At 39.9% G+C, this 16,021-nt stretch overlaps 1 protein-coding gene across 2 annotated transcripts; it reads right to left on the bottom strand.

Annotated features, from left to right (window-relative positions):
* Positions 1 to 310: 310 nt before the first annotated feature.
* Positions 311 to 15,264, bottom strand: LOC108442003 (centrosomal protein of 120 kDa). Of its 2 annotated transcripts, XM_017721820.2 has the most exons (21): positions 15,071 to 15,264; positions 14,251 to 14,283; positions 12,224 to 12,380; positions 12,007 to 12,121; positions 11,687 to 11,822; positions 11,242 to 11,390; positions 10,916 to 11,113; positions 10,584 to 10,808; positions 9,753 to 9,987; positions 9,435 to 9,624; positions 9,191 to 9,340; positions 8,539 to 8,721; positions 8,155 to 8,251; positions 7,853 to 7,999; positions 7,595 to 7,684; positions 7,402 to 7,494; positions 6,982 to 7,143; positions 4,291 to 4,413; positions 3,767 to 3,865; positions 1,292 to 1,437; positions 311 to 976 (listed from the first exon to the last, which is right to left on the bottom strand). In XM_017721820.2, the coding sequence occupies exons 1-21, from the start codon at positions 15,117 to 15,119 to the stop codon at positions 775 to 777; spliced, it is 2,979 nt and encodes a 992-aa protein (XP_017577309.1). In that variant the 5' UTR covers positions 15,120 to 15,264; the 3' UTR covers positions 311 to 774. The 2 variants fall into 2 exon arrangements, with proteins under 2 accessions (XP_017577309.1, XP_017577312.1); XM_017721823.2 differs by lacking the exon at positions 14,251 to 14,283.
* Positions 15,265 to 16,021: the final 757 nt, after the last annotated feature.

The raw sequence follows: 16,021 nt of genomic DNA, 5'->3' as shown, positions 1-16,021 counted from the left end.
TAGGATTTCATAAGTTTTAAAAAGTTTTTTTTCTCAGTTCTAAAATGTTTTAAATAATGCTGTTTTTGAAATAAAGGTACTGAATCTGTTATTATTTAACATATTCTATACCACTTGCTGTCACAGAGGGGTTGGTACATAAACTTCATACATTACTGTAATTTAGAATGATCTTACCATTCATTATTTTGAAGTTCTTCAACTGATATAAGTATGGTTTAATTAATTTTACTTCCCATTATAACAAGAAATTTGAATGAAATTACACGTGTTGTAGGGTATTCTAAAAGACTACAGGTTAACTACAAAGGAAAAAAGTGCAATCATCCCAAAATAATTTATTAGACAAAGATACAAAATGTAAAAGTAACGGAATCAACAGAGTCAAAACATACAATAAATACAGACACAGCCTTAACCAAATTCAAAAGTAGCTGAAAAAAAATTCATGTTGCTATTTCTTGAGAGATGGTGCCATCTGGTGAATTCACACGCTCACTGAAACTATGGGAACGGTTTCATAATGAATATATACAGCTACAACCTGTGCAAGTGTTGCACAAACAGACACAGACACACCTACACATCGCTTTCTATGAATGGTACACAATTATTCATTCTGAACTGAGTAAAATGGCTTTAAGAAAATAAAGCTGTGGGCTTTATGTGTTATGTCTGATTTGGAATGCATAGGATTTTCCCCACATTAAGAAGTGCTGTATGTGAGTATTGGGAAATGTGGTAATGCTTATCTCATCGATACTGATGTGGCCATTAGTTTGGAGCTCTGCTGGCCATGGCCTCTTGAATCTGCCTGTTGAGTTCAGCAATGATACGGTCCTCATGCGTGTATACACCTGTGCGCAGCAGTGTGTCTCTCTCCTCCAGCAGGCGACTCAGGTGGTCATCAGCGTTTTCGTTCAGAGAGACGCAGACTGGCTCTTTCCATGTCCTCTTCTCCTCCTGCTGCTTTAGCCTGGACAAGAGTGACAAACGTAATTAGTGTTAACAGTATTAAAAGTTGTACTTTAGTATTTCACTATTACTGTGCAAGCCACATTCAAAAGAAGGACTTGTGGGGAAACTGCTTATTTCAACATAATTTGAAGTGGAGGCATTTCTCAAGCAGCAGATAACTGTAAATAAATGAAAAACATTTTTGAGGACGGAAGAAAAAAAAAAAAAAATCAAAACATAAAAAACTCTTCTATGGTCACTCAAACTACCAGTACATTTCCAGCAGTCGCATCTGGATTTAACAGTGGTAGGTTTTTTGGATGGCGGTTCGTACCTGTTCAGCTCATTGCGGATGTCCTGGAGCTCGTGTTTCTCGTTCTTGACAGCTTCCTTCTCCTCGGCTGCCAGGTAGCGCAGCCTCATATGCTCCAACTCCTGCTGCTGCTTCTTCAGCCGTATCATAGCATTCTCCTGCTCTCTCTGAAAACCAAACAAACCCAGGGGGAGAGAGAGTGTAAGACAGAGAGATTCAACACCACTTAGCGCGCCACATACCACCATAGAGCAGAAAAACAAATGATGTTAGTTAACCATTCTGTATTCCTCTTGGTTTATGAACACCGTAGAGGCACTTTAAAATTTCCCCCTTTAGAACCCATTTTGCATTCTATCATAAAAAGATATCCTTGCAATAATGATAGTTACATTCTTCCTGAGCTAGTCTAATTGCTTTGGAAAAATACAGTGCATTCACAGTTCAATAGCTGTTTAATTGAATGTGACCTTCAGAACTGGCAGTATAATGAGAAACTGCTGAAATCTGAGGTTAAAATAGTCATTACAGTCCTGCAGTACCATTAAGAAACCGCACATCAATATTCTGGACTATTTGCTGACAGAACAAAGCCCGTGTGAAAATTTAAGCATGCTCTCACATAACAGCTCAACTTGGCCTTATTTTATCACTGAACTGATATGTTTACTTATAATCTAATTTAATTTTGCGTTTTCATGCCGCATTAGAGGCCAATACACCATTTGCAGTAACCTAAATTGCAAGAAAAACAAACCCACCAAGTTGTAGCCATAGCCCTCATAGCCAAGTGAATGCTGAAGAAAAACACTGAAACAATTATCTTGCAGATTTTCTTAAGGTCCCTAGGGCTACAGTGTTTCCTTTGCTACCTGTGGTTGATGGCTAAGCTAAATATTTCCAGAGGCCTAAACTGACAAAAAGGTGCATGGCATGAGGTTCACCAAACCAGGCCTTAACTAATGGTTGTAGGACCTTGACAAATTGTGTACACAAGCATATTTTGCATCGCCTTGACCTGGTGGGGCAGAGGAGTGAGAAAGCAGCTGAGTGACCAGTAAATGACCTGTGGCTCTCCTCCAGAAAGGGGGTCAGACAAAGGACTCGCTGGAGAGAAGAAGCCTGCCAGACTACAGCTCAACTGCAGTTTTTTGCAGAGGACTAAGCTGACAAGAACAGGACAAGCACCTGGGGGATTTCACGGCTTAAAATTTCCCAGGTCTTCAAACTGACAAAGAAATACCAAAGTAGTTTGAGAAAGAAGGGAGTAAAAAGGCAAAGTCTGGTGCATTAGTGCATAAGGAGATAAGATATTCTCAGAGTTAGTGCATTGGAATGTACACTGGACTCAGGGTGATCATCATCAATTTTTTCTTCTCCAAGTTCTCCTCAAATACATGTTGTTTTCTTTTTTACTGTCATGGGAATCTGTCAAAAATTCCCAAAATCAGGGCAGGTTACTTAAGTCAGGTTAAATGACACAACATGGATTCGGCTAAATTAGCTACTTTTAAATTGGATGCAAAAACGGGTTTAGTGAAAAATAAGCCTCAAACTTTTATTTACAAATTTTTCATCAAGTGAACTTGGTGTTTAAATGGTTAATGCAGAGGTTAATTATGAGCATAATACAAACCTGATTTATAGCTCTCTTTCATATTAAATTATAGATGCCTTTGTGCACCATAAATCAACTGCTGTTTTCTTAACATATATCTGGCACTTAAAGAGAAGAAAGAAAAAAAGGAAAGGGGGGGTGAGTCGCTCTCAAACTTTCCAGCTGGACTTTGTCTTTAACAGTTATTAGCAAGGCCTGATAAGCTCTTTGCATCTGCTCTGTTTACACTGGTATTAGTTCTTTACAGGGTTCACTTGAGAAGGAGTCCAATATTTCAAAGCAAATACCACAAGCTAGTGACAGGCTTACTGTTTCTCAATGTACGCTGTGGAAGTTTTTTCAGCCCTTGAAAAATACAATTTACATCTGGTTTAAATGCAGGAAGATTTTCTTGTGCCCGTTTTGACTACCATGCATGGCAACTCATGCAAGATACAGGATACCTCAGTCTTGATCCATGACTTTGTTGAGGGACACACAGTAAATCTTACAGTGCAGCCCTGAATGTGTATGTTATGATCTGTCGACCCTGAAAACAGCTCATGTATCGGAGGGAAAAAGAATGTTCTAGACTGTGGAAACCACTGGTCTTTCACGACAAATGCTTCTAAAAAGTACAACCAACTAAATAAAGCAGCCAAAAAAAAAAAAAAAAAAAACACAACTGAAATCACTTAAATGAATAAATCATTGCAACCTTTCTCATATTCTGCTCATTGCAGACCTCCATGTATAGTGGCATTTTAACTGCTCCATTCTGTTTTCAAATCCTAATGAAATACATAACTGCCAATCACAGTCTGTAATATCTTCTTTGAAGATATTACTTTGGAACTAAAGAAAATAACGCACTAAAAGAAAGTGATGCAATAGCTTACCTGCTTAAATCTCGCCAGTTCTTTCAGAGCACGTCCCCACTGCTGCTTGTAATGAAGTTTAGATTTTGTTGTTGATTCCAGTTTCCGTTCCAGTTCCGCCTTGGGAATGATAAAGCAACAACAGATTTCAGCACAAGGCTCCTGGTAATTCACAAATGTGTCTTCACATCACACCTCAGCGGCTACTGTCAACTCATTTCTGTTTGACAGAAGTCAGGCCAACGCTTTATTTGAAGGTCTCTATTTGAGGCTCCAAAGCACATACATAACCCATTCACAGACGGACCATCAAACTATATGAACACTGCCTGCGGCTGCCCACTTAAACATCTGATTTATCCACAATTTATGTAAGTGTTATGAATGTTTCATGAAGGCTTCAAGTATGGATCTTCAGCTAATTAGCCAATAATGATTATTTCATGAGTTCATACTGAATTAACAAATGAATACATTCAAGTGCTTTTACCAAGTCTAAAACAAAATGTTACTGAATACTGGGTTTTATGTCCGTTTTCACTGACCTTCTCCAATCGGAGCATGTTGATCTCAGATTGCAAGCGGATTTCGGGCCGAGTGCTCTGCTGCTCACGATACTGTTGAAAGTCTTTTTCCAGCAGCTTATACTTCGTTTCTGCCTCTGTTAGCTTTTGTGTAGAAAACAAAAATATGACATAATGAAACATGAAAATCAAATAACATCAAATCAACATCAAATAAAAAGGAAAAAGCTAAACCGAAAAGCGGCATTTGCTGTTTTTGTAACATTGTCTGGTTTCACTTGAAAATTCTTCAGTACGGTGCCAATGTAGATTTTACATCACTCCACAGAGCGCAATTGCTTGAGGTGTCTGAATTTGAAAATACAGCACCTTTTCAGACAGTAAGCGTGCAAGATTGCAGAATGGTTTAAATGGAACAGTTCCAGAACAAGTTGCCACCCTCCTATACTTCATATAGCCCAAGAATACAGCAGCGCAAAAAAAGCAGAGAATGATAACGATGGCAGCTTTATAAACGTTCAGCTGTACTGTGCCAAGAATCACCTTATTGAAATATTCTTACAGCATAGCAAAAGCCTTTTACTGGGAACAAGTAAAAAGAGTCTGGGATTCAGAATTTAATCACTGCCTAAAATCCATTTTCCATTGGAGGTTAAAATTTGGGTTGACTCTAACAAACAATATTTTCCTATCTATATCTCCTAATGTTGCTGCAAACAGCAATACAATAATGAACAGATTTAAGCGTAAACTTGGATGGTGATACGTTAAACACATTAATGAAATCAAAAACATTTTTGTTCTGCAAATTGTTGTATCTTTTACTGGTGAAAGAGAAAGCTCTCAAATGAGTCGGCTGAATTGGAATATAGGCTATTTAATGCATCATCATACTGGCAATAGCTAAATCTTGCTTGAATCCTTAGATCGATCCAATATTGATATTGTAATTTTAGATAATTACTGTATCTGCTGACAGCAATATAGCACTGACTGTATTATGTATGTGTGAAAAGGCTAGATCAGATTTTTTTTTTCCCCCTCAGCCTTTTTCAGATTTTTTTTTTAAACACTTATTTCTACATGTGCAGATTGACTCCCTGCACTTTCTCTTTAACACTATTCAGTGCAAACAAATACCCAATTCTCGACTAACGAGAGCTACTGCTTCAGCACACTCAAGAGCCACAAGACTTGAAGGGTGTTAGACAGCGTCCAATGTAACTAAAACCCTGCAAGCGCTCTCCATTCCACAGTCTTCCCTTTCTGACATAAACCAGACCCCGAAAAGAAACCCAACACACACAAAGCACGGTACTCTGAGACAAGGCAAGGAGTGTCCAACAGAAACGGCGGAGGAGGATTCTGGTCTGATAAACTAGTTAGAGTGTGCCGACACAGGACAAATGTATGTTTACACGTTCCTGACACGGGAGGGAAGACAAGATATAGAGCCGTGTGGCAGCCCCGGCCGAGGATCTCTCATCGCAAAGGCCCTTCTCCTTTTCGCATGTCAGAAACCTACTTTGCTTGATTTGTTAGCGCTGGGGTCGGTCCAGATGTTTTCTGGGGGAAAAAAATGAGACGGCGGACTGAGCTATTTCGGTAGGTGGGCTGTCTGTGCAAAGGACGATGGGAGAGACTGGCTAAGACGAGGCTTTTTTTCTATTAAAAAAAAGCTCTGAGAAATATGGTCATAAGGGAAAAATGCAACAAGACAGAAACACAGTCTGACACAAGCTACGTTTTGCACAGCAGTCAAGCATATTTTTTTTCAGCTAGTTGATTAATTAGGCCAGTGATAAAATGTGCTCAAGTAAACAGAGTTCATGTGACAATTCTAGATTATTAAAATAGAGAGCCAAAGTTCGCCTAATGCTCTCTGGAGTCTGCCTGCCAGTAAAGCAATCTCTCAACTATGTTTTAAAAGGAAAGCCTTAACATTAAGAATGCTCAGCAGCACCTTCCCAAACAAATACTAGTCTATAAATACAGAACCGTGGAGATACTAGTGGTGAAAATCTGACATACAAATATGTTACTTTTAGATTTGTGGGTTTAGATTACAGGGATAATCTTTATATCATATATATATATACACACACACACACACACACACACACACACACACACCTATCCATCCAGCCGCTTCTCCCTCAGGGTCACGGGGGGGTGCTGCACTATGATGGACTGGCGAGCTGTCCAGGGTGTATCCTGGCTTCCGCCCGATGACCCCCCCCCACCCCCGCGACACACACACATATTTTATATTATATTATTTATATATATATATATATATATATATATATATATATATATATATATATATATACACATACACACACACATACACACACACACATATATACACACACACACACACAGACACAAGCTGTATGAAGAATGTTTACATACAAAATCAAAGATTTGCTTTCAAACATTCAAGAAATCTTGGTTATCTAAGATTATATGGGCCTTTAAAGGCAATTCCCTTGTTTACCTAGCAATAATTAATTAACAAAAACAACAACTGATGCTACCCAATAGATACAGCCTATTCATAGCCAGAATCTGTCTTCTACTTAAAGCAGCCAGAAGAGAAAGGGGGAGGAGTGATCTTATGCCCCATTGACCTCGAGGTCAACATTTTCTCCAGCGCTGGTCTTTGTAGGGCAGAAATTGAACTTGCTGCACAACGTCTACCACGGTTACCTGCTGTTGCTGCCGGGAGAGGTCCTCCTCAAGCTGCCTGACCTTCAACCTCTCCAGTTCCACCTGGTGGGCACAGTCTTCACGCAAACGTCGGTTGCTGTCTTGCAGCTCACGCATGCTGAACTCGTGCTCAGCACGCGTCTCCCTCTGCAGCCTCTGGGTCTACACACATACACAATCGTTAACACATGCATTTACTGCACCTGTATGTTTGGTGGCACTCACATTTAATGTTTACAGTGATAGTGCCCAGAGTACATTTATCTGTATAAAATTATGCCTTTGGCATAAATTCAAGGCATCAGTTGGTGATAGCTCACTGCAAGTCTAAACAAATTGAGAGAACCAGTGTTTGTTTAAGCTTTGGCCTACCCAAGTATAACTGTGTACTGTGATAATAGCAACGCACTGAAAACTAACCTCCATCTCTGCATGGGCGAGGGTCTTCTCTCTCTTTTCCAGATCAGCAAGAGTCTTCTGCAGCTGTTCTTCCAACAGATTATATTCCATCTCCTGGGAAAATTATTCCAAAATGGGCACGGTTTTGCAAACCTTCATCAAGCTGTTCATGCCATTTTTCAACAAATTAACTACAGCTGCCATGTCAGAGTACCTTCTTCTTAACAAGTGCCTCTCGTTCCCGGTCTCTCTTCCTCCACTCCTCTGCCAGGGCCTGCATGTGGCTCAGCTCTTTCTGCTTCAGCTACAAGAGGCCAAACCCACATTAAGCTCCAGCTTATTCTAAACATCAATGTTTTGTCATGCTTAAGCATGGACTGAAGGTTTTTAAACTATGAAACCTCAAAATAAAAAACACATCAACATGAAAGATGAAGAACATTTAAAATACAGCTGTTAGAAGACAGATAACCTGGTTATCAAACAGATCCTCCTGCATCTCCTTCCACATCTCAAGCTCAAGAGCTGCCTTATATTCCAGAGTCTCCCGAGACTTGGCTGCCACTTCAACCCCACTGTGAGGAGCGCCTGCCATTTTCTGATGAACCTGATTACCACTCTGTCACAATCATATATGAGAACATATTATTATTTTAGGCATATTGTTATTTTTAACATCTACTGACCAAGACATCCATAGGAATAACATACACTGCCACTGCATCTGGAAAAGCACAGCACAAATTTGAATCATACACATTAGGCAAGTTTTACCAGAGAAGATTCAGATATGAGGATATCTTGGGCTTTCACTAGACCCATGTCTTCCAGAACCGCCACATAACTCAGTTCAGCCACCTTCTCATTTGATCTATGTAAAGACAAAATACAATAAAATTTCAAATATCAGGTCTGGATTTTTACATATGAGCTCAACTACTCTTAGTTGTTAATAACAGAGGATTACATGGATTACCAGAACTGAGAAGAGCCTTTGTCCTCGACTGGTCTTAAAGTGCTACATGCCTGCCATCTAAAGGTATGGTTATGGTACAGCACCTAAGATTCTCTGGTGACTAAATAAGAATTGGCCTGTGGTCTAAATTGTAATGTACTGACAAAAACACATGTAACTGTACAGCTAAATTCTATACAAACCCTTGTGCTTTGATAACCGGTAGCCTTTCAGAGTAAGTCTGTCTCCAGTGCTGCTGGTCAGACCGGCCAAGGAAGCGGGTCTTCTCAGAGGTAAGGAGATGGGAAAGCTGGATGCTGCATGTGCCAAGTAAGATGTCTTTGGAACTGGGGTCTCGATGCCACATTTCCACTACCAGAGGAATTCTTGAAGAAACAGATTAAATGTGGTCATTGTGTTTATTGTGGTAACCCTTAAAGTAGTAGGCATCAGTCATAACAAAAGCATACTGTAATCAGAAATTAATTATGTTTCCAGTCATACTTCACTGAAACCAGCAGAGATACTCTACTGGAAGTGCTATCGCTACCACATTTGTAATCGTAAAGTAGAAGGGGAGATGTATTCTGATCTCAATCAGATGAATTGTTGTGCATCTTGTTTTGTGGAAAGAAAAATTATTTTAAAAAATGCACAATGATGCTCGTCAATACAGAATGTAAATCATATGTAAGTGTAATTTACTGCATAACTAACAATGCAAATATGTAATTACATCTGAATAGTACAGTAAAACGTGTGAACGATGCGTTTTGTTGATCAACATCTCACATCAGGAGAGAGAAGATACAACAGCAACCGTTTTGTTTTAAAGCCTGTATGCCGTGCAGTCACCTTAGAAATGTGTCCTGGAGTTGATTAGGCAGTGCAGCAAAATCAAAGGCACAGTAGGACTGAGGTAGGAAAACCTCTGTGTTCTTCTTTATCTCCACTGCAGGATTCGTCATGATGGGGGCTGCACTCCCAAAGAACTGGTAGGCGTACCTAGTTATAAAATTAGACAGGAAATTTACTAAACACTCATTACTGGAAACCCACTGACTAAATGGGCACCCTACTCACATTGGACACATTGTACCTCAGCATGCAGTTCACAGGGAAGCCCACATTTAGGTGTCTGATGCTGCGCAGGTCCATGGAAAAGCAGTAATGATGCGCTGAGGCAGGAATAGCAATCTTTGGTGCAGACACGGTAATAGAGGATGCCTGAATGTCTGCCTCACTCTCCAGTGCCACGTCTGTAGCAGCTAATGCAGGAGCCAACAACTCTGAAACAACAACAGTAGCAGCGCTTGTTGTGGATATTTAAGTCTGACTGAGAAACAAACAGCTTTAACCTGTAACAGGTCATCTTAAAAACTGTGCACACTATTCAAAACCTACAAAAAAACCAAACCTGATTTTTTCGGCTCAACATGCTCTGCATCTTCTGGCAGGCTCTCAGCCTCACTCCCCGAGTGCTGATGGTCAGGTGGCGGCGAGGTCAGCGGCTGGACAGGAGATCTGTGTGTCGGGGATGGGCTACGTGGTCTCGTCTTAGCTGGAGCTGGTTCAGGATGGATGTCCACTGCAGGGCTTTTCTTTACTGGAGACTTAAACCCATCTCTACTTTCGATGGGTGGCTCTGGCAGCTTTTCAGAAAAAGATTAGAGTAAACCGGTAAACCGAATCAAGGCATATCTTCTGTTTATCAAAAGCACTGTAAACTTTAAACTATTAACTGCTATGATTTTAGTGCAATAGTGTTGATGTAATGTCCTCAGTTCTACAGTTATGAATACACATTCACGAACCTCTTGAAACCAAGCATCTTTCTAGATCACAGCACTGCAAAAATAACTGTGTTCTGGCAATAACATGTTTATTATGACTTACATAAAGAACACATTTTAAAAGCCATTAATCCAGAAATCAACAGAATTACAAAAGGTATATCCTCACCACTGCAATTTTGTTTTGGTAAGGGTTTGCTCTGGTTGACCATGACATTTGCACTGGTTTGGTTAAGCTGATGACTGTTTTTTTCAACTTAGACAGGTGAACTCTAGGAACAGCACCCCAGTGATTTTTTTATGATATAGATATTTGATTATGTCTGAAAACATAAACTCTAATTTGTTATATTCACTGATAAAATGGCAACTTGCTTCACATCTTTTAAACACCATATTTCAATAAAACACCACCCCAAACTAATATTTCTCTCTGATCTAGGTCCCTTGTATACCTCAGCACTGACATCCTCTCTTCTCAATATAATTGCCACCCCAACTGTTGGCTGTAAGTCTACTGGGACGGACTGTAGGCTCTGCTTGGTACGATTTGGGGGCTGTAAGACAAAGGCTCCCTCTGTAGTGGCAGCCTCCTTGGCCAGATCCACACTGTTCTTTACGAGGGCAGCAAGAGGGATGTCAGTTCTTCCGAGCGATTGATTTCCGCAGCAAAGGTGGATCTATACATTAAAGCAGACACAGGCATTCATCCATGAGTGAAAGTAGCTGTAACTTAATTTGTTAAACAATCACACACCGGATGAGCGTAAAGGTTTAAGTGTATTACCTGAAGATTCTGCTGCTGACTGAAAAAGGCTCGTAGTAGCTTGTCATTGCTGCGGATACGAACTGAGGCTCTTTCAGGCTCAAAATTTGGACTTATGAGATTTTGGAAAGGTTCACTGGTGACATCATTGTCCAGGAGAGAGTAAAAGAAGAAGAATTCTGAGCCTTCACTGGCCAGCTTTGCTGAACTGGAGATCAACTACAACATAAAAATAAAAGATTTTTCATTTCTCTCTTTGTCTACCAAGACAACTGGAATGACATGAATATCATGAGAGTACAGACACACAAAAGACATGAAAGCATTACATGTCCTAGTGACTTTACCTGCTCCAGATTGGTAGCAAAGGCAACAGTGACTGACAAAATAAACATGTCTTTGCAAAGATCTGCTGGTCCAATTTGATGATATCCTTCATCTTCATTTAAAACAGCCTCTAATTTAACAGACTCTAGATTAGCCAAGACAGGTGAACCTAGAAAAAAATGTGGCATTAGAAAACAGGTACAGTGTAAACACAGCTATATCAGGTACGTACTATCTAGCACCACATTTTAACGAATTAACACTGACCTGAGAAATACTTTGGAAAAAGAAACATGCATGAAGGATAAAGTGCTTTGGAAAGACAGAAGAATTAAATCAACTGAAGAAGATGGCAAAAAAAGTTAGAAAGAAAGGAGCAATGAGAAAACCAAAACCTCAAGTATAATTTATCATAGTACAATGAATGCTGTTCCCCTTACCAAAAAACATGAAACTCAAATTTACCTGGTCTAGGTGGAGCTTTCTTTGCCTTAAATGGATCTGGTAGTTGTTTGGTATCATTCTCTAGGACCATGCTCAACAACAGAGCTGGCTTTAGTTTGGTATACTTGCTACTCAGCAAAGGATACCACTTAGGAGGCTGTAAAAATAACATTATAATCAGATGCAAAATGTGTCAACATCAAGAATTAGACTATGCTGTCTACGTATTTTTTAACTGCATAGTAAGGAACACTGCCCAAATACTTCATATGTCATACAAGCATCATATTCAGAACAAACAAACAAAAGCACGAAGCAACGTATGTTGACTCAGAGCTTACTTGCTTAGCCTCCTGTACTGATCTGAGATCCAGGACTATATAGCCAACATTTTCCTTGGCAGATGTACTTGAATCAACTGCATAGCACTGTAATTTGATGGGCGTTCGCTGGAGTCTGTAGTAAGGAAAATCAGGAACCAAGCAGCTGCCTTAACTTTTAAACAAATAAAGAACACAGCTAAAGAAGCTGAAGAACAAACATATTCAGACTACACACCTATGCTGATGAAGTGTTCTGCGATCAAGCTCCCATGCCAGCTCGGTACAAAACTGCGGTTGCTCCTTATGCTCCACAGGGTCTGTGGCTAGCTGCTCGCCATCAAACTTTGCCTGGACAACTAAAGTATGTCGCTGACTCTTCGGGAACTTACGACCTAAAATTAATAGAGAGAGTGTCTTATGTTTCTCTGTAATGCTCGTCCAGGTACATTTAGTCTCCAGTTCTACATTTTATAAATATTGATGCATCTGTGTCAGCTTCAGCATATACATGACCGGCCCAGTTATTTTCCATTATTATTATTATTATTACTACTACTACCATAAATCATTTTTTAAAAATCTAAATCACTATTTGAAAGAGCGCAATTTTAATTGCTTCCTACTTTATTCACAGCTGTCTTACAAATTTTAAGCGGAGAAATAACCTAATAACGCAGAGCTTTTGAACAAACTGTCTAATACGTTACATTCAGCATTCAATCCTCAGGTTTGGAAAGAATGGGTGTGCTGAATTTCATGAGTTACAAAAAGGGCTTGAGCTTGACTCAAAAAAATGATCAAATGAACTCTACATACTTTCAACTAATCATTCAGCCCTGTTACTGTTATTATTGTTAGTTAATATTATTAGCAGTAGTTGCAAGGCTTAACAGAAATTGGATCCTACTGTACACAAATCTCTTTTTAAAAAGATCCAATTCTGCTATCTATGATGTACCTACTAACTATATTCCTGTGTGATTAATGCTGTGGCTATTTCTTTGGTATGTACCCTCACACTTGCAGGTCACCTTTTAGCTACACTTTGTATCTACATCCTTTGTTCATTTTAACAGCTCCATTTTGTAGTTCTACAATTATAGACTGCATAATTTGTTAGCTTTGTCCTATTCATCACTTTATTATTTTCATCTATAATTAGGACCCTCACAGGACCACCACTAAGCAGGTATTATCTGGGTGATGGACCATCCTCTGCATTGCAGTGACACTGATGTGATACATATACTTACTGCTGCACTGGCTGGATCTGGAGTTCTTAAAAAGTCCAGTATCACTTCTGGACTGAGAATAGTCCACTAACTAATATCCAACCAATAGCATCCTCTGCTTATAAACTGACCTCTGATGAAGGACTAGTGGACAACTAACCCAAACTGTGCAGCAACTCATGAGCTGTGTTCTCTGACTTTACAACTACAAGGTGGACCCAACAAGGTAGGTGTGTCAAGGTAGGTACAGTGGAGAGTAAATGTTGAAAGAATCCAGCACGACTGCTCTATCTGATCCACCAGTACCAGCAATCCACGCTGACATGACACTACCATGTTGAGAATGATCTTCGACAGATAAACAAGAATACTACAAAATGCATGTATGGTAGGTGGAGCTGATAAAATGGACAATGTGAGTGGACACAACGTACCTAATAAAGTGGCCAGTGAATGTAACACATATTATACATGTGGCTACAAATCCACGTTATAGATTAACTGCAGTGTAGGTACTGAAACATTCCAGCAATGACTACCAAGCTTATCCTGACAGTTTACCCTGATCAGGTATAACATTATGACCACCTCCTTGTTTCTGCACTCGTGGTCCATTTTATCAGCTCGACTTACTATATAGGTGCACATCATAGCTCTACAATTACAGACTGTAGTCCATTGGTGGAGTGTTAGCGTGTGTTGCGCTGGTCTGAGTGGATCAGACACGGCAGTGCTGCTGGAGTTTGTAAACACTGCGTTCACTCTATCAGACTCACTTTGTCACTCCACCTTGTAGATGAAAAGATGACAGCTCATCTGCTGCTGCACAGTTTGCATTGGTTATCTTCTAGTCCTTCAACAGTGGTCACAGGATGCTGGACGCTGCTGGCTGGATATTTTTGGTTGGTGGACTGAGGTGTTTAAAAACTCCAGCAGAACTGCTGTGCCTGTTCCACTTAGACCAGTGCAACACACACCACCACATCAGTGTCACTGCAGTGCTGAGAATGATCCACCACCCAAATGGTACCTGCTCTGTGAGGGTCCATGGGGGTCCTGACCACTGAAGAACAGGGAAACAGAGTATCAGAGGAACAGATGGACAACAGTCTGTAACTGTAGAACTACAAAGTGCTCCTATACAGTAAGTAGAGCTGATAAGATGGACAGTGAGCGTAGAAACAATGGTCACAATGTTATGCCTGATCAGTGTATGTATGTGTATGCTCCTTTCTTCTGTTTGTACCTTTTAAATACAGTAAATAGTAATGAAACTAAATGAGTAATTACAAAATAATCCAGCGTGTTATGAAGTATATCTAGTCTCTTTCCTCTTAACTGTAACCGTCACAGGCGTCGACATCCCAACAGCAGGTCAACTAACCGACAACATTACAGCAGAGTCAAACACCACATTACTAAAAGTTACGATATTATTGGTCGTAACGTTATAACGTGATACATATGAAGTATTCCGTCGTCTCTCGTCTTTACCAGGGCAATAACATGCTCATATGTAAACGCACTAAGCGGAGTCGGTTGCTCTCAGGCTAACAACAGCCAAGCTTCCGTGGATACGACATAACAGCTGCTGCTCAACCCGTCACCCGCTGGAAAGACAACTTAGTTCAATTTAACAGACTTTCCCAACCGAGTTATTTATAAGAGCACAACTTAAGTAAGTCGCACGATAAAAACGTGATGGGAAAAGAACTGTGTAGCTAATGAAGCTCTTCAAACTGGTCTCTTTTAACCGAAAACGTCCGTTTATTTTGGTGTTAGCAGCGTAGCTTAGCTTGCAAGCTAACCAAGCTAACGCTAATTAGCTTTACTGGCAATGCCAAACGTACCTTCAAGAATAGAAACAACAATAAGAAGCTGGTCGGATTTGGAAGCCATGGCACTCAAAAAAAAGCTCAGTTTGGGAGAGTCATTCTTTCAAGAGGGCGCTCAGACTCTCAGCTCAGTGGCATCAAGACTCTTACTGCCGCTAGTTTGTTCAAAACCGAGCTTCACCCAAAGCTGAGGACATGGGCTGGAGGGAGAGATGTGGCAGAGCCCCCTCTACAGGCAAGGATGTCTGGATAGGCGTGAGTAAAGTGACAGTGCCTTCTAAAATGACCTATTTTTAATAAATAATATCTGTTTTTGGCTCCTAGAGGTCTGTAAATGAACCATTTTGATGTCTCTGAAAGCTGCCTGTTAGTGTTAGTTATTACATGAAGTGCTTACAGATATATCACTTGACAGCTGAGACACTGGTAGAGGTTTTGTCCATAACATGCATGGAGAATGATGTATTGCAGAAGAGATTCAAAAGAAGTTTCTGATTCACCACTATTTTTCAGTTTTCACAATAACATAAAAACTCAGAACACACATGTAGGTGTACGAGTAAATAAAGTTGCTATATCTATGCATTAGAGACATCAACACTGGCTCCCAACACCACCGCCACTGTAAGGGGAAGGTCGTCCTTCCAGGTTCTTCAAGAAGTTATGAAGGAAAGATCCATTTGAAATTTTAGTAGATATTTTTTTTGCGGACTACGATGATAATTAGTCCTGTTCAGGGAGATTTAGTGAGGAGCAGTTTATAAAATGTTGAATAAAAATTCAAACCTAAAATAAAAATCAGTAAATAAACGTGGCTGTACTGGGGCTTTACTTGTATCATGAAAATATCTTCAAGTATTGTGATAGTGTATTTTTGCTGCGTCGCTTTTCATTGCATTTTCTTTTCTCACAAATTTTAGTGCACAGTTTCTATTCATTAAAAACTTTTGCACGGGTTACATTTTA

The sequence above is a fragment of the Pygocentrus nattereri genome, chromosome 28 (assembly GCF_015220715.1).
Source record: "Pygocentrus nattereri isolate fPygNat1 chromosome 28, fPygNat1.pri, whole genome shotgun sequence".
In the NCBI taxonomy this organism is placed as follows: domain Eukaryota; kingdom Metazoa; phylum Chordata; class Actinopteri; order Characiformes; family Serrasalmidae; genus Pygocentrus; species Pygocentrus nattereri.
The sequence above is the reverse complement of the archived record's forward strand: the minus strand, read 5'-3'. Positions and strand labels throughout refer to the sequence as shown.

Bases quoted from the DNA above. Each gene is read 5' to 3' on its own strand.
- LOC108442003 (XM_017721820.2), bottom strand. From the start codon at position 15,119: ATGGCTTCCAAATCCGACCAGCTTCTTATTGTTGTTTCTATTCTTGAA. The intron at 14,284-15,070 runs GTACGTTTGGCA...CCTGTTCTTCAG, and splicing joins TGTTGTTTCTATTCTTGAAG to TGGTCAGGACCCCCATGGAC. The intron at 9,625-9,752 runs GTTTGGTTTTTT...TTGTTGTTTCAG, and splicing joins TGTTGAGCCGAAAAAATCAG to AGTTGTTGGCTCCTGCATTA.